This window comes from Colletes latitarsis, chromosome 7 (genome assembly GCF_051014445.1).
Source record: "Colletes latitarsis isolate SP2378_abdomen chromosome 7, iyColLati1, whole genome shotgun sequence".
NCBI lineage: Eukaryota > Metazoa > Arthropoda > Insecta > Hymenoptera > Colletidae > Colletes > Colletes latitarsis.
This window is the reverse complement of record NC_135140.1, coordinates 5325198-5346916: the sequence shown is the minus strand read 5'-3', so window position 1 is coordinate 5346916 and position 21719 is coordinate 5325198. Positions and strand designations below refer to the sequence as shown.

General features: G+C 32.9%; 5 protein-coding genes across 20 annotated transcripts; 3 read left to right on the top strand and 2 right to left on the bottom strand.

Moving 5' to 3' along the window:
• The first annotated feature begins 10 nt into the window (after nucleotides 1–10).
• Vps33b (vacuolar protein sorting 33B) lies at nucleotides 11–2549 on the top strand. Of its 3 annotated transcripts, XM_076768340.1 has the most exons (7): nucleotides 11–140; nucleotides 331–518; nucleotides 592–815; nucleotides 897–1403; nucleotides 1487–1717; nucleotides 1788–2113; nucleotides 2283–2549. In XM_076768340.1, the coding sequence occupies exons 2-7, from the start codon at nucleotides 346–348 to the stop codon at nucleotides 2544–2546; spliced, it is 1725 nt and encodes a 574-aa protein (XP_076624455.1). In that variant the 5' UTR covers nucleotides 11–140; nucleotides 331–345; the 3' UTR covers nucleotides 2547–2549. The 3 variants fall into 3 exon arrangements, with proteins under 3 accessions (XP_076624455.1, XP_076624456.1, XP_076624454.1); XM_076768341.1 differs by having other exon boundaries at nucleotides 93–510; XM_076768339.1 differs by having other exon boundaries at nucleotides 93–518.
• Nucleotides 2550–2687: 138 nt separating this feature from the next.
• Eif3c (eukaryotic translation initiation factor 3 subunit C) lies at nucleotides 2688–6729 on the bottom strand. 2 transcript variants are annotated; one of them, XM_076768328.1, is made up of 12 exons: nucleotides 6612–6729; nucleotides 6178–6283; nucleotides 5926–6058; nucleotides 5578–5862; nucleotides 5406–5500; nucleotides 5194–5321; nucleotides 4702–5115; nucleotides 4420–4629; nucleotides 4201–4354; nucleotides 3909–4124; nucleotides 3010–3826; nucleotides 2688–2933 (listed from the first exon to the last, which is right to left on the bottom strand). In XM_076768328.1, exons 2-12 carry the CDS (start codon nucleotides 6268–6270, stop codon nucleotides 2800–2802), a joined length of 2679 nt encoding a protein of 892 aa, XP_076624443.1. In that variant the 5' UTR covers nucleotides 6271–6283; nucleotides 6612–6729; the 3' UTR covers nucleotides 2688–2799. The 2 variants fall into 2 exon arrangements, with proteins under 2 accessions (XP_076624443.1, XP_076624442.1); XM_076768327.1 differs by having other exon boundaries at nucleotides 5406–5503; nucleotides 6612–6728.
• Nucleotides 6730–6987: 258 nt separating this feature from the next.
• On the top strand, nucleotides 6988–10550 carry Tpr2 (Tetratricopeptide repeat protein 2). The gene is made up of 11 exons (XM_076768342.1): nucleotides 6988–7328; nucleotides 7754–7842; nucleotides 7914–8038; nucleotides 8097–8285; nucleotides 8376–8494; nucleotides 8566–8719; nucleotides 8781–8945; nucleotides 9014–9179; nucleotides 9259–9405; nucleotides 9477–9629; nucleotides 9742–10550. The coding sequence occupies exons 1-11, from the start codon at nucleotides 7270–7272 to the stop codon at nucleotides 9855–9857; spliced, it is 1482 nt and encodes a 493-aa protein (XP_076624457.1). The 5' UTR covers nucleotides 6988–7269; the 3' UTR covers nucleotides 9858–10550.
• Nucleotides 9975–14171, bottom strand: LOC143343439 (uncharacterized). The gene is made up of 5 exons (XM_076768343.1): nucleotides 13870–14171; nucleotides 12974–13354; nucleotides 12626–12904; nucleotides 12054–12547; nucleotides 9975–11898 (listed from the first exon to the last, which is right to left on the bottom strand). The coding sequence occupies exons 1-5, from the start codon at nucleotides 14032–14034 to the stop codon at nucleotides 11748–11750; spliced, it is 1470 nt and encodes a 489-aa protein (XP_076624458.1). The 5' UTR covers nucleotides 14035–14171; the 3' UTR covers nucleotides 9975–11747.
• A 451-nt stretch (nucleotides 14172–14622) lies between these two features.
• Nucleotides 14623–21126, top strand: Coro (protein coronin). Of its 13 annotated transcripts, none has more exons than XM_076769756.1 (6): nucleotides 14623–14712; nucleotides 17072–17277; nucleotides 17467–17948; nucleotides 19549–19927; nucleotides 20010–20252; nucleotides 20329–21126. In XM_076769756.1, the coding sequence occupies exons 2-6, from the start codon at nucleotides 17080–17082 to the stop codon at nucleotides 20506–20508; spliced, it is 1482 nt and encodes a 493-aa protein (XP_076625871.1). In that variant the 5' UTR covers nucleotides 14623–14712; nucleotides 17072–17079; the 3' UTR covers nucleotides 20509–21126. The 13 variants fall into 13 exon arrangements, with proteins under 13 accessions (XP_076625871.1, XP_076625876.1, XP_076625870.1 ...); XM_076769761.1 differs by having other exon boundaries at nucleotides 14667–14712; nucleotides 17069–17277; XM_076769755.1 differs by lacking the exon at nucleotides 14623–14712 and adding an exon at nucleotides 14719–14892.
• Nucleotides 21127–21719: the final 593 nt, after the last annotated feature.

Below are 21719 nucleotides of genomic sequence, written 5' to 3'. Positions count from 1 at the left end.
TAACACTATTTTCTCGAGAAACGTGAAAACTCAATGTCGATTCTTTGGTCCTCTGATTGTTTGGAAGAATAATCGGAGAAAGTACGCGATTCGGATGAACGCGCCGATAGACCTTACGAGACGCGAGAATTGCACATACGGTATTTAGCTTTGTGTCGAATTCATGTTAGTCAATAAAAAATACAAGATTCGTATAACCCTGAAGGGTTAAAGAGCTTTGATATTATTTATTTGTAACAATCGGAGATACGCAAATGTTTTCTTTGAAATTGAAATACGGTTTAACGATTACGAAATAACATTTTAATCATTTATTCGAAATAATGTTAGGAATTAAATGAATTTATGCGCGACGAAAACATGGAAATCACGCTGGATGATAAATTAAATATACTACAACAAATAAGTCAACGAAAACTTGTTGAAATATTGGACGCAATTCCTGGAACAAAAGACTTGGTGATAGAACAAAAACTTATGAAAATTTTGGATAGCTTTGTAGGAGTTTCTGTACTAAAGTAATAGCCTGTAATAAGTATTTAAAGTGTATTATTGTGAAATATTCGTAGAATAATATTGTCTTTCATTTAGACGTTATGGAATTGACAAAATTTATAAAATGGAGCAAGGTTTAAAGTTTTCAAACTCTCAACGTATATTCCTAGTCTCAAGTGATTTGATCTCTTGTAAGAGGGTATTAGATCAAATACAGTCAGAGATTTCTGCAAATGTCAGACCGCATGTACAAGTGTGTCATCATATTTTGGTAACTCCATTTGTACCAACAGTTTTGAACTCTATTATTGAAGAGGAGGGTGATTATTTACAGTAATAAATATAATAATAATTATGATTATTAAAATCAAATTAGGGTAAGAATGTCATTATTTGTTTAGGCTTATCTGGATTAGTCACTGTACAAACGTTATCATGGGAATTCATAAGATTAGATGGCAATGTCTTATCTTTAGAAAATTCTATGTTTACCGATCTTTATTATCACAAAGATACTACTTTACTGCCAGCATTAGCACGCAGCTTATGGTCACTACAACTTATACTTGGCTCACCCAAACTTTTGCTTTCATTTGGTAAACATAGTCAACAAACAATCAAAATTATGGAATCTATAAGGAAGTGTTTAGGCACATCAAATACAGAAAATGAAATAGGAGCTCTAATTTTGATGGATAGGAATTATGATCTAGCTACACCACTCCTAACTCCTGTAACTTATGCTGGATTGTTGCATGAGGTTGTAGAGATAAATGTTGGTACAGGTACATTGGGCAAATCTCAAACTAAATTAGATCCAAATAAAGATCAGATTTATGGAGAAGTAAGAGACACGCCGTGCAGTGATGTTTTTCCCATTTTACATGGGAAAGCTAAGTCTCTAAAATGTACAGTTTCACGTTTCTATACATTCCTCTTGCTTCGTCTGATTTCTATAGAAAACAGTAATATCTTTGATACTGTATATTAGCTGAACAGGATGCTATACAAACAATGAAGTTGTCCGAAATGGAGCGATACGTAGCAACAAGATTGCAAAAAACGAGGGATATGACGCGTCAACTGGCTTTTCATATTTCTGCTTGTCAACTTATTGCTGATATGCTAGGTTCTGATTTTCAAACATTACAAAAAATAGAGAAGTCTATACTTGAATGTAAAGAAAGAAAAGAATGCTTAACTCATATTGAAAGACACATAGGTATGTATACCTTATTACTACTATATACCTTAAGATTACAGTATCGTTTGTAAAACAATCAATTTTTCAGATGATCATCCATTGAGAGCTTTACGTTTGTTATGTTTATTGTCCATCGCGAGTGACGGCATCACTCAAAACGAACTATACTCTATTCAGAAACTTCATCTTCACGCGCACGGTTATAAACATATACCACTAATTTATAAACTGCAAAGTATAGGTCTATTAAAGAGCAGAACGGAAAATATTTTGCACAAATTACCAAATTGGAATAGCGAATGGAACAATAATGCACAAAAATTAAAACTTTTGCCAAGTTATTCCAAACAAATAGACCAGAAAAGACGAACATGTCCCAGTTATGTGTTCAACAATGCTTACATTCCTGTGATTGTTAGTATCATTTTTAATATGATTTATTCATTAATTCTTGCCTGTATGTAGGTAATTAATTATTCATGTAGAGTAAGATCGAAATTCAACTTACTACTATATAAAGCAAATAATTTCTTCGCTTAATTCATTTATTCTTATATTTAAATAATTAACTACATCTCTACAGGCTCAAGTATTAAATGTTGTTATGAGTCAAGAAAGGGACTCTAAGAATCTCGAAGAACTGGCAAATTTATCAAACTGCGTTATAAGTGGTCAACGTGGTTCGTTACAGCCGAAAATGGTGGTGATTTGTATTATAGGCGGTATCACTTATGCCGAAATAGCTGCTTGTAGATTTATAGAAAAATCAACTGGAATTCAACTTGTTCTTGCATCTGATTGCATAATAACAGGCAATAAAATACTCGAAAGTGTGCAAGAAATATAATACTTCGTGACTAATGAGAATATAAAATCTGTAATAATCAATATTGTTTATTCTTGTACTGTATATTTTATGTTTTATATGTAAATAATGAAAATGACAAGTACGGAAGTTCGGATATTTCAATAGTACAGTAAAATAATATACCGTTACTTTGTATAATGTTATTTCCAACATTATTTACATGAGTGTGTACATGATAGAATAATGATCCAACGTTAAACGCCCAAGTAAATAATATTCGATGTTCTTTGATTTAATAATTTCGATTTTCTTCTCGGTTACGATCTCGATCACGATCGCGTCTCTGACGGCCCCAATCTTGTCCCTGTCTGTTGTAATTTTGTCTATCGCGGAAGTTTCCTTGATTTCCTCTTGGGAAGTAGTTTCCTGTAACATATTATATTAAAATTTATTTAATTCTATATAAGCAATTGAAATGAGTTGAAGTATATTTCCTTGTTACCTTGTTTCATTTCAAAGATACGCTCGTTGGAGTCGACAAAGTTGTTCACTTTATCGTTAAGTTGTAATGCCAGGGATTGAAGGCGGCTTGGTTCGCTGCGATGCATCACAACAGTCTCTGTTGGATCATCCAAAGATGCCATGAGCTCCTCGTTGAAAATCATTTTGCTGATAATAGAATGAACAATAGACCGTTTCAACTGAAACATTTCTGCTAGTTTGGGCATAGAAATTGAATCATAGACGTGTGAATAGGTGAACAAATATGTTCTTAGCGCTTCCTCCTTAATCAGTCTTGTTAGCATTTCACGGACTTTGTCTGCCTGGTAAAAAAGATCCCAAACTTTAGCATTCATTTTTTCGTTGATAATGAAATTATTGCATGCCAGCCAATTTCCGTTGCGCATCGCTTTCGCTGCGGCCACGACATGTTCTCTCATAGATTCTGGAGGACCGACTAACGACTGACGTTCACTCGATCTTAATTGTTGGTAGAAAGTCTTGGAAATCATTCTTCTCCTTGCGTCAAATTCGTGCGCGGCCATGTACGGAATTTCAATGAGCATAGCAGAAACCAAATAAACGCATTCGAGAAGTTCCAAATTGATGTGCATGTGGAAAGGCATTTGCCTTTGTTTCTCAATTTTCTCTTGCTCTTTACTACGCTCGTGTTGTCTTTGAGGCAGAAGACCTTGTGCCAAAAGTTCCTTAACCTTACCTGTTACCATTAAATCAACCAAACAGTTATGTGCATCTTTGATGTTTGCGTGCCGGAATGCGCATAGACCCAAATGAGCAATTGTTCTGTTATACAAAATCTGCAGACAAAATATTAATGAGGTTTAGGAATTAGTGAGGTTAGGAAGTAATTTTAATCCTTGCGTGATTAAAAATACGCACTTGTGTGGCTGGGTCGGAATGTTGAATAGTCTCCTGTAAATGAGACATCAAAATAAGGTCACGTGCTTGAAACCAGTTGTCGTGAAGAGCGTGATGATAAATATGGGAAAGAATCGCACGAGTTCTAAGCCTATCCGTTCCATCGTGAGCGTAAACGTATTTGCAAAGCTTTTCCATAACTTGTACAGACGTTACAACTTCTGGACCAAGTTCTCCCTGAAAAGATATATGTATACATACACATAATATCTTTGCATTTATATGTTTATATCTTTAGTAATAATTAACTTACTTCTTTCTGTTTAAGAACATTTGAATCGAATTTATAATACAAGTGCTCTATTTTACGTAGATATACACGACAAAGTTCTGAAACAGTTCCTTGCCTTTCTAAATATTCCTGAACTTTGTCTATTATTGCAGACACTTGTTTCTCGTCTTTCAACCTAGACAAAACATCAAATAATAATTTCATGATACTACGACTAATTTCAAGTATTAATGTATGCACCTTTCGACGTATTCATTACTGTGTGGATCGCGTTCCTTCAACAATTTCGTAAATTCCTCATCTAACCGTTCTACTAGTGTTAGCACACATCCGTGTATTTTATACGGAGGAGTTTCGTATTCCTCTGCTTCCTCGGAAATAACTTCAGCGATTATCATATCTTTAGTTTCTAACAACATGTCAAGCATCTCTGTTATACGTTCCAGAATCCTATGTAGAATAATTTATTTATACATATTCTAAAGTGAACTTCATATTACAAAATTTGACAGATATACGAACTTTGACCAATATTCGGGTTTCATCGCGTCCGATACTTTAGGGTTGTAATCAAAAATGGAAGATACAATGGAAAACTTAATTTTCACTGCTACAGCTGGCCCAAGATTATGAGAATCAGCTATGCATTGTAATTCGTACAGCAGTTCAATCTGTTCTCGTCTGTCTGTACGTTTTTTACCACGAGCAGCAATAATCTCGGAGAGTTTTTTCAAAACTGCAGTCACGTTAATTTCAGCATCTTTTGCAAACATTTTAGGCTTTTCAGACGGAATAGCCACACCGCCTTTAACGGTCTCCCACTCGCCTTCTCCATCGTCTTCATCTTTCTTCTTTTTCCTTTCCTTTTCCTTGCGTTCCTTTCGCTGTTCTTTCCGTTTTGCCTTATCCTCGTCTTCTTCCTTATATGCCGCCTTACTACAATATAAAAATTTGTGTCATTACAATACCAAAATATTCTTTTAATTAATTTTTCATAAATCTATCCAAACTTACTTTTTGATATATCGTTCACGTATGTTTTGATATTGACCCTCTTCCTCGCTGCTTGTACTCTCGCTATCCGACGAACTACCCCAATCAGATTCGCTTTCACTACCATCTTCACCATCAGCCACACTTTTCTAAAAAGTTATGCAAAGTTTTGTTATAAAAAAAAAACGTGTACCTGAAATGATCTATAAAGATTAATTGCATCTACAACAAACCTTGAATTTAGATAAATCTGGTTCGCTTGCCTCAGAACCAGCTTTCTTAAATGCAACTGCACTGTCTTCTTCTTCCTCTGATTCTATAACTTCATCTGCTGAAGTTTAAGATATTAATTAATTTTTTTTTATAGAAACATATATGTATTATAAGTTATTATGTTTTTTTTACGTTTTTCCTCTTCTTCATCATCATCTTGATCTGGATTTTCTCTGAATTTGATTATATCCTCGTCAAAGTCTTTATTATATTTACGAAGTTTCTGTCGCAATGATGTCAATGACTTTGAATTATTTTTTGACATATTTTTGCGTCCCTCACGATCCTCCCACACTTCAGTGATGAAGTCCTCCATTTCCACCAAACACCGGACATAAAAACGTGGTGTTTGACCACCTTCTTCCTTTGTAATTACTGGTAATGCCTTTTGATAGGCACGCATCAAATCCTCAAAACCTACAATCATAATGATTCTAAATAACGAAAATCTTAATTGCAAGTTATATTACAAGCACTTACTGGAGAACATGCTACTCATATCTTTGATCTTTTTATAGTTTCTTATTAGTTTGATCAGATTAGCAATTTCTTCATATCTTTTTTCTTTAGTTGAACGTACAACCCTCTTTGTTTCTTCTTCTTCATCACTGAACTATAAGAGGAAAGAATTTAGAAAATGATTTGATTAAAATACAGATTGATCTAGCAGGCTTATTATTTTACTTTTTTCAATTACAATAAATAATATTATAAAATGTAATTTGTATTTACTGTAAAAGCTGTGGCTGGTGCCCTCTGAATCTGTTCCTCTTCTGAGGCACTATCAGATTCAGAGTCTGAACCAGTTGCAAAGAAACGACTCATATTGCAAAAGATACTGTAACAGAAAAGTGGAACATGGTTAACAGGTATTTTTTATTCATAGCAATATGTTAAACTTTTCAAATGCAATTTGTTATTAATGTACATTTAAGTGTTTATTTAAGTACAACTTATTCGTTGCTTCTAAATACTAACAAAATATAACGCTTTACAAAGCAATTGTGCGTATAATATAAAAACAATCATTTCCATATAGCGGTTTGCATTATCTTTAAACACATGGTACAATAATTTAATCAATAATGCTTAATACAGCACTTACGGTAGTATTAAATGAAAAATTATCTTAAAAATACAAATTTTATTTACTCAACAAAACTTACAGTGAACAAAATTATTTGTTCCTTTTTCTTTCAAGGGCCAAAACCACTATAGGTTAGACTGACAACGACATTAAAGGCGGATACGCTTGCTGTCGAATCAGCACATGGCATAAATGAGTTCCAAAACTGAACTGTACAATATTTTTTTAAATTTGTTCTTTCTGATGTTCTCAACTTAAGTGTTAGTAAAATGTAAACTTGTTGATATTCAAACTTTTTATGTCATCGATTGGACATATTAATTCTATAAAATAATAAAATGTTTAATAACTTTATTTAAAACGTGGTATTTTCACATTGTTTAATATGATCAGTATTGAAAACGATTGCGGATTAGCCCATACTTCTGTAACGCTTGCCACAAAATTGTCTCGGATCTCGGACCTTTCGGAACGCACGTACGTTAAATTCCCGGGATCGTTATTAGGAATCGGTCCCTTCTGTTGGCACTATTAAAGGGAGTACCTACCTACAACTCTTACACAAAGAATAGAAACACGTTCTCGAAGTACGTACGATCCGTTTTAACGAGATTGTGATTTCGTCACAAAATAGAAAACAGTTTACCTGCGATACGTAACGCTTCGTTGAATGTCACATCTTCTCACGAGAGTTTTCCCAGTTTATTGAAAAAGCTGTAACGATAACAATTGACGCGATGGACGATAAATCAGATTTAATAGCTTGTGACATGGATTGCTCAAAATTGGTGGAGGAGTAAGTAATATATGAGTATAAACATGCAATGTCATATTGTTTGACCCGTAGTCTTAATGTACTCACACGATATGCTCTTTGAAGTAGTTAATTCAGATATAATCAGAATAATACGATTTATTCGACGAATTGTATAATAAATTATTTTTCCAAATATTTAGCCATTTCATAATGTAGTTTTTTTTTATATTCATTCAAAGTAAAAAGGAATAATGTTCTATTAACGGTTAATGTTTTTTTTGAGTTTGAAATATATCTTTGAAGTTTTTATATAAATATTTTCTTTTTATGTTAGTCACATTTTACAGAAGATTATTGGATTACATAATAAGTATAATAAAGGGTTTAATAAACATTCTGTACTTTAATTATGAAGGTGACTTGCTGAATTATTTTTTTCATAATTAAATGTCTAATCATTCTAGTTTGGCGAAAAATAAAAATGAATCAGCTAAGGAATTTTACTTGAAAAAGAAATATGATATGGCATTGATAAAATACAATGAAATTATTGGTAAGGTATTTTTTGGTCATGAATCTGTTACAATACAATTTAATGAATTGATAACATAAATACTTTTTTAGATATTTGCCCAAAGTCTCCAATATACTATGGAAATAGAACTGCGTGTTATATGATGCTTGGAAAATTTCAAGATGCTTTAAATGATGCGAAAAAATGCATTGAATTAGATATGAAGTTCATCAAAGTATGTTACATATAAATTAAATAATCAGTCTTTTATTTGTATTTATTCACATTTTCAGGCTTACAGAAGAGCTATACAGTGTTCTTTAATTTTGGGAGATATTGTTCAAGCCCAAACCATTTTAACAAAGTTATTAGAGATTGATCCTGATAATAAAGTAATAGTTGCAGAAAAAAAAAAATTACAGTATTTACAAAACTTTCTTAAAGATGCAGATGCTGCATATAAGGCCAAGGATTTTCGTAAGGTTTGGAATAAATTCTTAAATAAATCAAGATACGCATATAAAATGTATATGAATGTAATTAAAAATGATTAATTATTACAACTTTTGTAGGTTGTGTACTGTATGGACAGATGTTGCGATATAAGCACTTCTTGTCCAAGATTTAAACTATCTAAGGCAGAATGTTTAGCATTTTTAGGGAGATACCAAGAAGCACAAGAAATTGCAAAGTATATGACTTACTCATTAAATGTTCAAAATAGTACTGTTTTCTACCTCATATTGCATATTTCTGTTTCAGCAATATTTTACATATTGATAAACAAAATCCGGATGCGCTGTATGTCCGCGGTATGTGTTTGTATTTCCAAGATGATATTGGCAGAGCATTTGCACATTTTCAACAAGTACTCAGATTGGCACCAGACCATGTTAAGGCATTGGAAATATATAAGGTAACAAACACTCAAAGAATGTCTGATTAATTATTTATTACATTGCATTATACTTTTATAGCGAGCCAAAAATTTAAAGAAAAAGAAAAATGAAGGTAATGCTGCTTACAAAATGGAACAGTATCAAGAAGCATATAAATTGTATACTGAAGCTCTGACCATAGATCCACAAAACATAGTAACAAATGCAAAACTTCATTTTAATAAAGCGACAGTAGCTACAAAGGTATTATATTTTTATTTTCTCCAAAGTGGAATCTTTGAAAAGAATTATATATTTTGTGTACTTTATAGTTGGGTCTCCTAAGTGAATCAGTTGCAGAATGTACAGAAGCATTGAAACTAGACAACAATTATTTGAAAGCTCTTCTTAGGAGAGCAGCATCTTATATGGAACTTAAAAAATACGAAGATGCTATTCATGATCTCGAAAAAGCATATAAAATGGATAAAAGTCGCGGTAGGATAAAATACTTGTTTTTACAATAAAAATAATCTTTCTGATACATTGTAGTAACTCTTCATACTTCCATTTACAGACAACAAACGGTTACTTATGGAAGCGAAATTAGCGTTAAAAATATCTATGAGGAAGGATTATTATAAGATTTTAGGCATCGACAAAAATGCATCAACTGATGATATTAAAAAAGCTTATAGGAAAAGAGCAATGGTACATCATCCAGGTAAGGTTAAGGTTGATGGCATACTTTTACAAGTCATGTTAATATTGCTTTGATTCTCCTGCTGTTTGTAGATCGGCATCCGAATGCAACCGAAGGAGAAAAGAAGGAACAAGAAAAGAAGTTCAAAGACGTTGGAGAAGCCTATGAAATTTTATCGGATCCGAAGAAACGATCGCGTTACGACAATGGACATGATGTAATTGATGGTGATGGCGGTTTTCAAGGTTAGAGTAATGATTTTATTTATTTCTAAGTTGCAGCAAAATATGTCATCGTTAATTGCAGTACATCGTGTGGTATTTTTAAATGAGGACAAATATTTATATTTTTATATAGATATCGATCCAAATGCAGTGTATCAAACGTTTTTCAACCAACACAACGGTTACCAGTTCCATACAGGTGGCTATCCTGGTGCTTTTCCGTCTGGTTTTACCTTCCATTTTAGTTAACAGCATTCCAAGAAGCACATCTTTATGCCTCGTTATATTATATTAGATTTTGTGTACCTTTCATTCGTAGTCCACCTCGTATTATCAGGCAACGTAAATAATATAAAACTTACTAGATATAGTTTTATATATTTATTTAAATATTTGTAAATATGTCTTATATGTATCCTTATAGAGTTCACTGCAGTACGATAAACGTAAATGACGAGTTTTATGAATCATATCGGTATTTAAACTGGTCACATTTTTTGAAAAAGTACAGTTGTATTGATAGTTACTTACTAAATGTTATATGTAAGTTCTTTCGTCGTTCAGTGATGTTACAAAGTTAGCTTACATTCAGCCGAGTAATACAGTCTGCTATAAACTTTCCAAACTCGCTTTAATTCGTTGTTCGTGCGCATTATATAACTTTCAAATTGACTTTGGAATGAGATAAATAAATTTTACGCAATTCGTATCTCTTTGTAGAAACATAATGTATGAAGCATTGTTAAATGAAACTATAATAAATTCTTAAACGAAGTTGCGGATTTTTATGGTAATCGTAGTTAGATAACCGAGTAAATTTAAGAGTAATGCAGTAGTAATTATACAGTACACGAAAAGTAAGTAAACAGACTATTATTTAAGTATCCCTGTTAAACATTCACTTATTATATTATGAATAACTATGGAATTTGTAAGAAATAATTTAAGTACATCATTTATTTCTCTAAACAGATGGCAACATAGTTCACACATCCAATACATCAAAATAAACAAATTTGGTGTTTTTATCGTTTATTTAAATACAAATATCACCTTCTGAAAAATTTAATTGTTCAACATAAATTCTTGAATATTAATAATTTATTTAAAAAAAAAAAAAAAAACAATAAATAAAGTTTCAGACGCAAATAGTAGTTTTCAAGGAGCATTTTTAACGGTATATTGTTCACAGAAATATTTCACTACTAACGTCTGGTGACTTTTACCAGGTGTCTTTTAACAATATGTATGTATATGTATATATAAGGCACGCTATACTGGTCACAGCTTGAAAAATACGGACATGTAAAATTGCGGAGATTATGCGTATTTTACTAGATTGAATTAAACGATTGAATATAAGGCACGCAACAGCCGAAATATATTTTATAAAAGCACATTAAAAAATGTAACAGCACCTATATATTTATCGAAATTTTACTTTCAGTAAGAATATGTGCATGCCACTTTGTCGAAATTAAAAATTACAATATTAACAAACGTTTCGACTATCGTGTTTTTGTTTGTTTATATACGGTAAACATACAATCGTTAATTACATAGGACAGCACATTTACATTTTGTACATGTCAAGTATTTCGTTTGTATATTTTTTACATTAGCTAATATTATTGAGCATAAAAGTACGGTTTTAAAATATACTGCATAAGGTCTTTTAAGTAAGTACTTGGATTCTAAGTTTTAAGTAACTCTTTTATAGAGCACAGGCAATAATTTATGAAAATGTCTCTTTCAACTATTATATAATTTAGGCATTACAGATACTTTAATGTTAGTTTTTAGTTCTGGTAAAATGTTGAACGTAAACATAATTTTTAGTATCATTCAATCACTTGTTCCATATGGCATATTAAAAACTATATCACGAGTTTACTGGTACTCTAAAAAATACTAAAATTGTTATAATATCCGTATATTAAAACTTGTCCTTGATGGCATACTCTAAAGTAAGTATATCCGTTTAAACTAAACTGTTTCAAACAAATATGGTGTCTGCAATCTTACACATACGGCATAAGTACATATTGATATCATAGTTGTTTGATAGTATATACATATATACAAACAATCCACTATAAATCCTGAATCAACTTTGTGCTATTGTATATTATCTTATACTTATTTACTAGATTCATTATAAGACGCTCTACCCGCCAATTCAAGTAGGTAACGATCAGGGTGATCTATCCAATCGCTAGCGCTTAATTTAACAATTCTTTGTTTTTCTGCTTCTTTTACCTGCCATTTCTTAATTTCCAATTGACGCTCCCTAAAGATGTTCTTCCATTAATATTTTTGTCAACATTTATTTAAAGGCTTACATTACCTTGGCGGGTAAATACAAAATAAATTTGATTTCTTTTCCACTGCTAAGGTGATGTAAACCCTTAAGTCGACCGGTATTTATAATGAGACATGCATTACCTCAATTTTGTATCTCCACAGCCCCACACTTCTAAACTAGCAATTGGGTAAGGTGCACCTGCAATACTGACTGAATGGAATGATTCGTCTATACTGATGTACGGCGAACGTGTATTACTTCCAAATCGTAGTCCGTGAGGATAACCCCGAATATTAGTATTTAAATAAAGTAATTTGGCTCCTTTTTCTATAACCCTGTATGATGGAAATAGTTCAATGCCTACTGAGTCTTCATCACCCCAATATAAGTGACTTTCATGCCACTCTACTGCTGAACATATGCAATATGTAGGGCACACTGTATCCTTGTCTGGACTAACAGCTCTTATAAACAACAGGGTGGGACCTCTGTACCCTAAAACGTGATGGAGAAAACGGTTGGCTCCTGTTCCATGTTCTGAGCTATTGTATAACAATGCCCAATGTCTAGGACACACACTGCCCAACCTTTTAGCTATCAAGGCATGAGGAACATCTTGTGGCGAATTATCTACCTAAACATATATTTGTTTGTTTCATTGTTTAATAATGCAATGAAACAATATGTAAGGAGGTTTTTAATTAAAATGTACCTGAAGGTAACATTCGGGCAATGTACTTGATAGCAACCATACATAGCTCACAGGTAGTAGAATTTGAGGAAAATCTATGGATTCTGGTTGCTCCAATATAGGCGTTGGTATCTCCAGATGTGGTTGGGGTTGCTCTTTAGACAATAGAACTTTACCATTTCGATAAGCAGTTGTTAATACATGTACTATGTAATGATGAGGACCATGTATTATACGTGGACAATGCTGTGAAATCCAATTGCTCACAAAACTCACGGATAAAGCATATTTGCCATGAAACTGTAATATATATTTTATAATATGGAAACAAATAAAAATCATACTTCAATAAATATTAAATTTACTAACACAAGAGATAATGACTGCATTGATTATTTGTCCAGCATAAATACATGAAGCAGTCTCACTACTATCCATGGCAATTTTGTAAGAAATATTCAATAGACCTTTTAATCCTTCAGGATCAATGTTTCCATCATCCTTCATGTTTGAATACATTTTTACATAATTTTCTAATACAGTTTGATCATTCATCACAGAGAGGAATTTCTCAGCTTGTTGCTTAAAAGAATTTGCACTTAGATGAGAAGTACTGACATTGGCAGTGTGATGCAAATAGTTGAATAATTTTTCACCTAACTCTGGATAATTAGGGAAAAGGTACCGTTGAAATACAGATTTTGTAATACCATTTATACGTTCCTCATCATGAGTCAGATGTGACAGAGTCTGCAAAATGTATATAGTATCACCAACATATACAGAAAAAAATCTAATCTGTAATATGCATTAATGCTATTGGAACTATTATAAACAATCAGTTATAGTTTATTTTGTCAATATCAAAATACCAATGAATGATACTTAAATATTCATTTAAATTTCCGAGCAAAGTCAACAATGTTTTATATAAATTTATTTTCGCAACGCAATAACATTATCTGTGAAAAATTACAAAATGTTACGTCAGGAACGTGATTATAGGTTATATGAAGTGCAGTATTTGTCAATATACAATAAAGTTTCATGGATGAGCGTTAAAGAATGACTTGTAAATCATTCATGAAGCGCACACGACAGTTCAAATTTCTAAAACACGAAGGAATTTCCTGAAACGGCAAGCTTTCACAACAACAAATCGCTGTGTTATTCTCTTTTGCGATTCATAGAAAAACATCTCTTTTAAAATACGCAACGAACAATACGTGATACAATAATGCAGTTATAAGGCAACATCCTCATACCTTCGCTAGACTCTCGATCGGAAAGAACTGCATGTGCGAATTACTTTCTAACTCAGTTCCTGAGGAACTTTTCGAAAGGCTAGTTGCATTGGCTGTGTTGCCGGTGTGTGCAACAGAATCAGTCTTCTTGGTGGATGCATGTCCACGTGTCACTTGATTACCCATTTCTATTCGACTAAAATATTATAGTATAAGCGACTTCACTGCTTTCTCGTCTGGAGATAACATCGCCCACGACAACAAACATGCATGCAACCATATGCAACTTTCGACAAGATCGTCATGAATTATACGAAATTAAGTAGTGCATGCGCTCACAATAGCGATGAACGATTCAACTCGATTCTTCGGAAAAAGAATCGATTATTCTAACGATTATTATAAGAATCGATTCCCAACAATTCGATTATTTTATAACGAGAAATCAATGTTTACGTTCTATCTCCCACTTCACGTCTCTCCGCTAGATGAAACGTCACACATTACACAAAACTTGTTAGTGTTTGCTCCTAGCTACAACAATGATTGTGACACGAATTAGTGAAAATACATACTGAAAAAGTAAAGCTCCTAATTATTGAAATCATTAATCATTGTAATAATTAATTATTATGATCATTGTCCAATAGTTCATATAACGCCACTTTTGATAGTTTAAATTCCCCGCCGTGAAAGTGTTCATGTGTCTGATCTCACATTCATATATTCCGCGAGTATGACCGCCATGTTGCGTTTAGGAAGCGCGCGCATCCATCATCCTCGTTAGCGCGTGAGACATCGGGGGGTGGGGAGAGTTCTTTTCCAAAAGCGTGCATCGCCTGTCATCGGGAAAAAATTTTGTCGGTGAGATCCCGTTTGCCACACGTACCAGACTCGAAAAAAATATTCACGCGAACGCGTGTGCTTCCGTCGTGTTTACTGAACGATCTGAATCGATTTCTTCCCATTTCACTCGTGGCGTATGCAACTCTGACAATTCGTGCGTATAAAGTGCTTGAAAACAAGAAAAGAAAGAAAGAAAGGGTGAGACGAAAGCAATCATTAAAAACGATTCACGGTTAGAAACATGTTGTAAGTCATAATAATGCGACAGAAGTGGTAGCTTCGGGGGTAGGTATTCACAGGAGCAGGGTGCGCGCTTCCAAATAAGGTGCTCCCAAATGATCCAGCCAATCCGTGTCGATAGCGCCACTACGTGATCGTTCGTTGAATTACGATGCAAACGTTATTACTTGCCGGCGGGAACGTTGAAATTCCGAAGTGTTAGTTTTCAAAAGTATTCACGTAGTCACAGATGCAGCTTTGCATTCTTATCAGTAGTACGCCAGTGTAATGCTTGACTGTGAACCGTATGTATATCCGTGCATACGCCTGAATATTTCTATGTGTATGAGTGTATGTATCGTGCATACAGGGTGCGGCATAATTCGTAATACAGTCAAACCGAAGGTGATTCCTTATCCAAAAATAAATAAAAAAATGCGGAGTAACATTTCTTCTTACGAGGTTTCTGTTTTAAGAAAATTGAGTTAGAAAGTTAATTGAGGACTATGCGTGTTGACAACAAACGTCTCAGTGGTTCTCCAGTGATTATATTAATAATATATTTTTTTCAGTAACAAATCAGCAGAAGTATTCCCCTCGAAATTTGATTGTAACATTATTCGCAATTTCTCGATTGAGAAAGTAAGTTTTTGTCACACAAAAATATATAAAATTATTTTGACAAATGTAATGCAATGTACATTGCGTTAATATTTAGCAGTGTCTTGTATGGAGAGTCACTGAGGCTTTTTTAACGATTAAACGTCTATTCAAGACACATTCTTAAAAGATTTTGATTCCACACATTTAGTTTATTTTACAACGAAGAGTTATAAATTTAAATTTGGCGATACATTATAAAATCAATTTAAGTTTAATAGTATAATGTAAATTTTAATTTAATAAGAATATTTATGATTTATACAAATCATTCAATTTGAAAAACGTTACATTATTCGACCGTAAATATGTTCCGATTAAACGCGGTCTGGTAGATTAGATACAGTTAGTGTAAGTGATTAGCAGTCAGCGTCAATCTGTCGACGATAGCAGAACGACTACATAATCGAGACGTGGAAATTATTCCGTTACTCAGCTTTCTAGAAACGTGTGTGATTCATTCGTCAAATAAGCCGGTTTGCAATTTGAAAATCATTCACCGATGAGGTTCGATCATTTATCCGAGTCGGAATAAAATAAAGGAATCACGTTCAGGGGGATGATAAACATTTCGGTTCTGTCGTTCAAGCTTATTATTTCGCCTGTTTCCGTGCAAAGAATCTGCTCCACTTATGTTGAGCAGTGTCTGCGATTTCTAACGCGTTAATGCCACGAAAGATATTAAATCGAATACAATTGACCTAAATGGTTCTCCAGCAAGGTGATTGAAATTTCAATATTCGCCCGTAGCCAGAATCATTTCAAAAATGGCAGAAATGTTACGATTTAATCGTGGAAAGTCGTCCAAAAATATATCAGGAATAACGTTATACCCGAATAATAAATTCACTCCTTAGACGGAATCAGAGCTGAACAAATTTTATTTGAAATTAAAATAGAAAATAACGTTTCAGTTTTCTGTTTCAAGGAATCTTCAGAATAGTTCGTTTCGAGCGATACTTTGTTCGAACAAATTATCGGTGAGAGATTTTTGTTTTAAAGTTAATATTTTGAACAACGTTATTTCGAAAATGACCAATAATGCAAATTTGGGAACGCTATGATGATCAGTGCGTGAATCATCGTCATATAAAAGCGGCGGCCGGTTTATTTTCGGGGTGGATCGGATCTATTTTTCGATTCGCCAAGTATGGTCTATACAAGATTTTCCGGCGATATTCGTGATAATTGGCAGCACTGTGATGTACATGTGTGTATGTGCTCAGACCGGACGAGCGTTTAACTCCGTAAACCGTAAAAGTCTCAGGATTCGAAAATATTCTTATTCCCAGTCGCGCTCATTTCAACATCAAGGGTGGGGAAACTATTTATAAAACGGGGATGGTCCACGCGACGCCCACGCCGGCGGTGGACACGTAACAATAATTTATTAAAAAAATCATAATACTGACACACCAAGGTACCCCGTCCACTTCTTTAGGTTAATATCTGTTGCTTTCATTCTTGTTTTTTTTGTTTGTTCATCTGCCGAAAGTAGGTGCAGATATGTCTTTCCGTGTTGTGCGCAGCAGCAAGTTTCGCCACGTGTACGGAACGCCTTTGAAACGCGAACAATGTTACGACAATATAAGGGTGTCTAAGTCTTCATGGGACTCGACCTTTTGTGCCGTGAACCCAAAGTTCCTCGCCATCATTGTGGAATCCGCGGGTGGTGGTGCTTTCATAGTCTTGCCTCATAACAAAGTAAGTCTCACCCTCTTTTTCTTCAGCTATTTCTGATAAATGCATTTGAATTTATTTATAAACTTTGTAATTAAAAAAGTACCTTTATGTTTGTATCATGGCAGCAACAATATAGAATGTTACAGTTATCGTAAATAGTTTTGATAGTCATTTCAGATTGTTATAGGTAGTCATTTCATATTGTTATAGGTAGGACGAATACCAGCAGATTATCCTTTAGTTGGTGGACACAAAGGTCCTGTATTAGATATTGCATGGTGCCCTCATAATGAAAATGTCATAGCATCTGGATCCGAAGACTGTGTAGTTAAAGTATGGCAAATACCCGATGGTGGTATTTCCAAGACATTAACTGAATCAGTGGTAGACCTTCAGTTGCATCAGCGCAGAGTTGGTCTCGTTTTATGGCATCCATCTGCTCTGAACGTGCTATTAACAGCTGGATCAGACAATCTTGTCTTGATTTGGAACGTTGGTACTGGGGAAGCCATGGTACGAATAGACTGTCATCCAGACATGATTTATTCTGCCTGCTGGAACTGGGATGGATCCAGATTAGTCACTACATGTAAGGATAAAAAAATTCGTATTTTGGATCCAAGATCAGGAGAAATAATAGAAGAAGCTATCGCGCACGAAGGTAGTAAAGCAACACGAGCAATCTTTCTTAGGTATGTAAACTTCTATCTGATCAGTACATACAAATGCATAAATGCTTCTATTTTTTAATTTTTTGTGCAGTTAATCACGAATTTTGATATTAGATATAAATAATCTTTGCATTTTAGTTTAACAAACTTATGCAATATATGATACATGTATAGTCATAATCTTTGGTTGTTAATATCAATTAGCAAATTTTTTTCAGTAAAGCAATTACTTTTTTATATAATCAATAACTTGCTATAATTTGAAGAAACATTTTACAGATAAAGTTTATTTTTTGCTTCTAATAATGACTTCAGTTTTTATGCAAACAACATTAACTAATTGGTGTGAGTAATTATAATCATCAAATGAATACACATGTATTTAAGAAAAAAACTTTGTTTCTTATTTCACAGGTGTGCTATTAGTTGTCTTCTAAAATTGTATACATTTGTTTTAGCACATAGAAGCTGTTTTTGTCTATATTTGTATAAATTGATATGTAGAAATCAGCTTAAAACGAGTATTTCTGTTGAAATGTTTCTAGGAGTAATAAGTACTTTTTAATATGCAAAACACTGTCAACATATTTTTCACATCAAATAATCATCAAACAATATACATCCGCCTTTTTACACAATAAGTATATATCGAAGATGAAATGGAACTACAAATATATGATATATATTTCGATTACTACTTGCAGCAATAACTAATAATACCATAAATTTTTTAGCAGTCTACAATATCTTTTAATTGTACGTGTAATTAATATTTCTTAAAAAGAGTATTTGTAAAAGTTTCATGAAAGATACACTTCTATTCGCACGTTAAGGATATTTTTATTTTTTATTATCACATGGTCTTTCCAATTTGTGTAGCGCGAGATTTGGTATTTTTTAATGGAAAACTGCAAGATTGAAAATACAACATCAGGAGGATGTCAGCTTAGTAAATGACAATATCAAGATGTCCACTGTGTAATATCTACATAAGAATTGCAGTAAGTATTGTATCTCAAGTTATTACTTTAAAGTATAACATTTTGTACATGTTGATAAATAAATATGTGTATAAGTTCAAAAGACAGTGAAGTAACTACACTAATTCAGAGCATATTATAACGATAAAGTGTGATTTTCTGCATTCAAAATAAAACATTTAATATAATTTTGAATGCTGTTAATATCTGTTTCGAAAAGCAGACAAACGATTCAGGTACATATCTTATAATATTCAGTGTCCAGCTGGTATACTGACTTTTATTTAAATACAACTTCGAATAATTTGACGTACAAACAACACAATTTTTCTTAATCGTCACTATATCTGTTTCATATTATTTCACACATGTGTGTTTAATATAAACATAGAAATTTATGCAAAAGCATAATTTCCTAATGTTGTAACAAGGTGGATGTTATTTAGTTTTGATGATTAACTTAAATAAGAGAATTCGTAAAACAATATGATAGAAAGGATTATATAGTATAAGTGTAGAGTATTTAGAAATAAGTTACATCTTGTAAGACCTTATATGTGTACATATCAATACATGTTTTAAAGATATTCATATCCGACCAAAGTTCTCTATCCACAAGGTTCTGTTTACTATGTTTGCAGGGGAGGCTTGATCTTTACCACAGGTTTCAGCAAAATGTCTGAAAGACAATATTCGCTGCGCGCCCCTGACATGTTAGGTGAACCTATAGTTATGGTAGAATTGGATACGAGTAATGGAGTTATGTTTCCCCTATACGATCCTGATACGAATCTAGTTTACTTATGTGGGAAGGGTGATTCTGTGATTCGATATTTTGAAATTACACCCGAACCTCCTTTTGTTCACTATATCAATACGTTTCAAACTCCTGATCCTCAACGAGGTATAGGAATGATGCCAAAACGAGGCTGTGATGTTAATAGCTGTGAAATAGCTAGATTTTACCGACTCAACAATTCAGGCTTTTGCCAGGTTATTTCTATGACGGTACCAAGAAAGGTATGTTCAAGCAAGTCAAACTTAGTTGAAAAATTTCAAACTAGATGAAACATTTTTTATAAATATAATGTTTAATTTTTAGTCTGAACTTTTCCATGAAGATTTATATCCAGATACTCTTGGTGACACTGCTGCAATTTCGGCGGAGGAATGGGAAAGTGGAACCGACGGGGATCCTGTGCTGATATGTTTACGAGACGGTTATCAACCTTCGGTAGCCAAAAATGAACTTAAAGTTCATAAAAAATCAAATATTCTCAGTAAAGGAGCAAAGGTTGCTTCTAATTCTGCGCAAAATGCTACACAGGCGTCGGCAGGCATTACAGTGCGTTTAATGTAGATAATTCCTGTTCTATTATTTTAGAGGAAATTTGTTAAAATGTATGATTATGTTCTTACAGGAGGAGATGCTGAAGGAATTTACCGAAGAAATAAGAAAATTGAAAGCAGTGATTCTAAAACACGAGGGAAGGATACGGGTGCTTGAGTCTGCTGTAGCTCTTCAAATGAAAGAAGACGAACGAAAAGAGAAATCGTCTTCGCCAGCTGAAAGAGAGGTGCTTGCATCTGACGAGGTTTAATCTTTGAATTATATTTTTAGCTCGCAAAAAAAAAATAATACGACAAGATAACTAATTGTGTAATAAAAAAATGATCATATATTTTGATATAACAATTTGTGTAAATAGTAGGTTTTAGCTACGTTGTGTGTCTTGATTCTTTGAAATGATCTTTGCTATTTATTGTACATCCATTCATCATACATCTTTTGCATTTGTACTATGTTTACATCTTTTATTTTATTAGATCATAGCCGACACGTGACATCGCCTGTTTGCTAGCATTAAGATATAATGTCTAGTAATCTCTCGAGACTTTTATGTATATTCAACTTTATAAGGATAAACGAGTGCCTAATTTGTACAGATATTTCATTGTAAAATAACGAATGATTATTTTATTTTGGTATAACATTTATGTGAATACCTGTAACTTTTCTCGGACAGATGCGTAATTTATGTGGAAATTATGCGACATAAAATTAATTCAAACAAAAAAATAATCGCTATTTTACAAACACTGTGCAAATAACAAATAATAAGATATTAAGTATTTTTGACTAATCTGTTTTTTCGAATATCATAAAAGGAAACCATTTGTTTTGTACAAAAAATGTGAATACAAAATAATATAACTGATCCAACAGAATTTTATTGGTTCTTTAATCCTCGGACAATGGTCTGCAATATTCATAAAACATGAATATTTATTCATTATAGAAAAGTTCGTTCATAATATCTATGTGGTTCACTAACTCTTTTACTTCAGACAGAATGTATTTATTTTTTTTTCACAGAGATCTAAGCAGAACATCTATATTGCTTTCTGCTATGATCGAAACTGTCAACAACTTGTTTGTTTTCGAGGCTAAAAATAATATTTTATTGCCCGAAAGTCGTTGACGGAGGTTATGGGAATTTCTGTAGCGTAATTTACATTTACAATGTAAGCACACTGCTCAATTCTACCATTTAAAAATTAGGACTTAAAAAAAAATTAGAATTAATGCCAAAAAAAACTTGTTTATCATTAGATCCTTCAATATTTTAATGCTACGCAAACAAAATTAGTTTGAATTTATATTAAAGCAATAAATACTTTTGCATTTTACGTTCGAGATTAATAAAAAAAATCTTCAAAAGATAGCAACACAAATTAGCTTAATTTTTTGTTTATAACTTGATTGAAGAATCATATTTCAAATATTGTTTTTACAGTTAATCTAAACAAG

Excerpts from the sequence above, each read along its gene's own strand:
- Tpr2 (XM_076768342.1), top strand. The coding sequence starts at position 7,270 with ATGGACGATAAATCAGATTTAATAGCTTGTGACATGGATTGCTCAAAA. Across the intron at positions 7,843-7,913 it reads AAAATACAATGAAATTATTG|ATATTTGCCCAAAGTCTCCA; the intron begins GTAAGGTATTTT and ends ATACTTTTTTAG. Across the intron at positions 8,286-8,375 it reads AGGCCAAGGATTTTCGTAAG|GTTGTGTACTGTATGGACAG; the intron begins GTTTGGAATAAA and ends CAACTTTTGTAG.
- Eif3c (XM_076768327.1), bottom strand. The coding sequence starts at position 6,270 with ATGAGTCGTTTCTTTGCAACTGGTTCAGACTCTGAATCTGATAGTGCC. Across the intron at positions 5,322-5,405 it reads CAGATTTATCTAAATTCAAG|AAAAGTGTGGCTGATGGTGA; the intron begins GTTTGTTGTAGA and ends ATAACTTTTTAG. Across the intron at positions 2,934-3,009 it reads TATCTTTGAAATGAAACAAG|GAAACTACTTCCCAAGAGGA; the intron begins GTAACAAGGAAA and ends AATATGTTACAG.
- Coro (XM_076769756.1), top strand. The coding sequence starts at position 17,080 with ATGTCTTTCCGTGTTGTGCGCAGCAGCAAGTTTCGCCACGTGTACGGA. Across the intron at positions 17,278-17,466 it reads TAGTCTTGCCTCATAACAAA|GTAGGACGAATACCAGCAGA; the intron begins GTAAGTCTCACC and ends ATATTGTTATAG. Across the intron at positions 17,949-19,548 it reads ACACGAGCAATCTTTCTTAG|GGGAGGCTTGATCTTTACCA; the intron begins GTATGTAAACTT and ends CTATGTTTGCAG.
- Vps33b (XM_076768340.1), top strand. The coding sequence starts at position 346 with ATGCGCGACGAAAACATGGAAATCACGCTGGATGATAAATTAAATATA. Across the intron at positions 519-591 it reads GTAGGAGTTTCTGTACTAAA|ACGTTATGGAATTGACAAAA; the intron begins GTAATAGCCTGT and ends TCTTTCATTTAG. Across the intron at positions 1,718-1,787 it reads TCATATTGAAAGACACATAG|ATGATCATCCATTGAGAGCT; the intron begins GTATGTATACCT and ends TCAATTTTTCAG.
- LOC143343439 (XM_076768343.1), bottom strand. The coding sequence starts at position 14,034 with ATGGGTAATCAAGTGACACGTGGACATGCATCCACCAAGAAGACTGAT. Across the intron at positions 13,355-13,869 it reads CGATCGAGAGTCTAGCGAAG|ACTCTGTCACATCTGACTCA; the intron begins GTATGAGGATGT and ends TACATTTTGCAG. Across the intron at positions 12,905-12,973 it reads ATGCAGTCATTATCTCTTGT|TTTCATGGCAAATATGCTTT; the intron begins GTTAGTAAATTT and ends TATATATTACAG.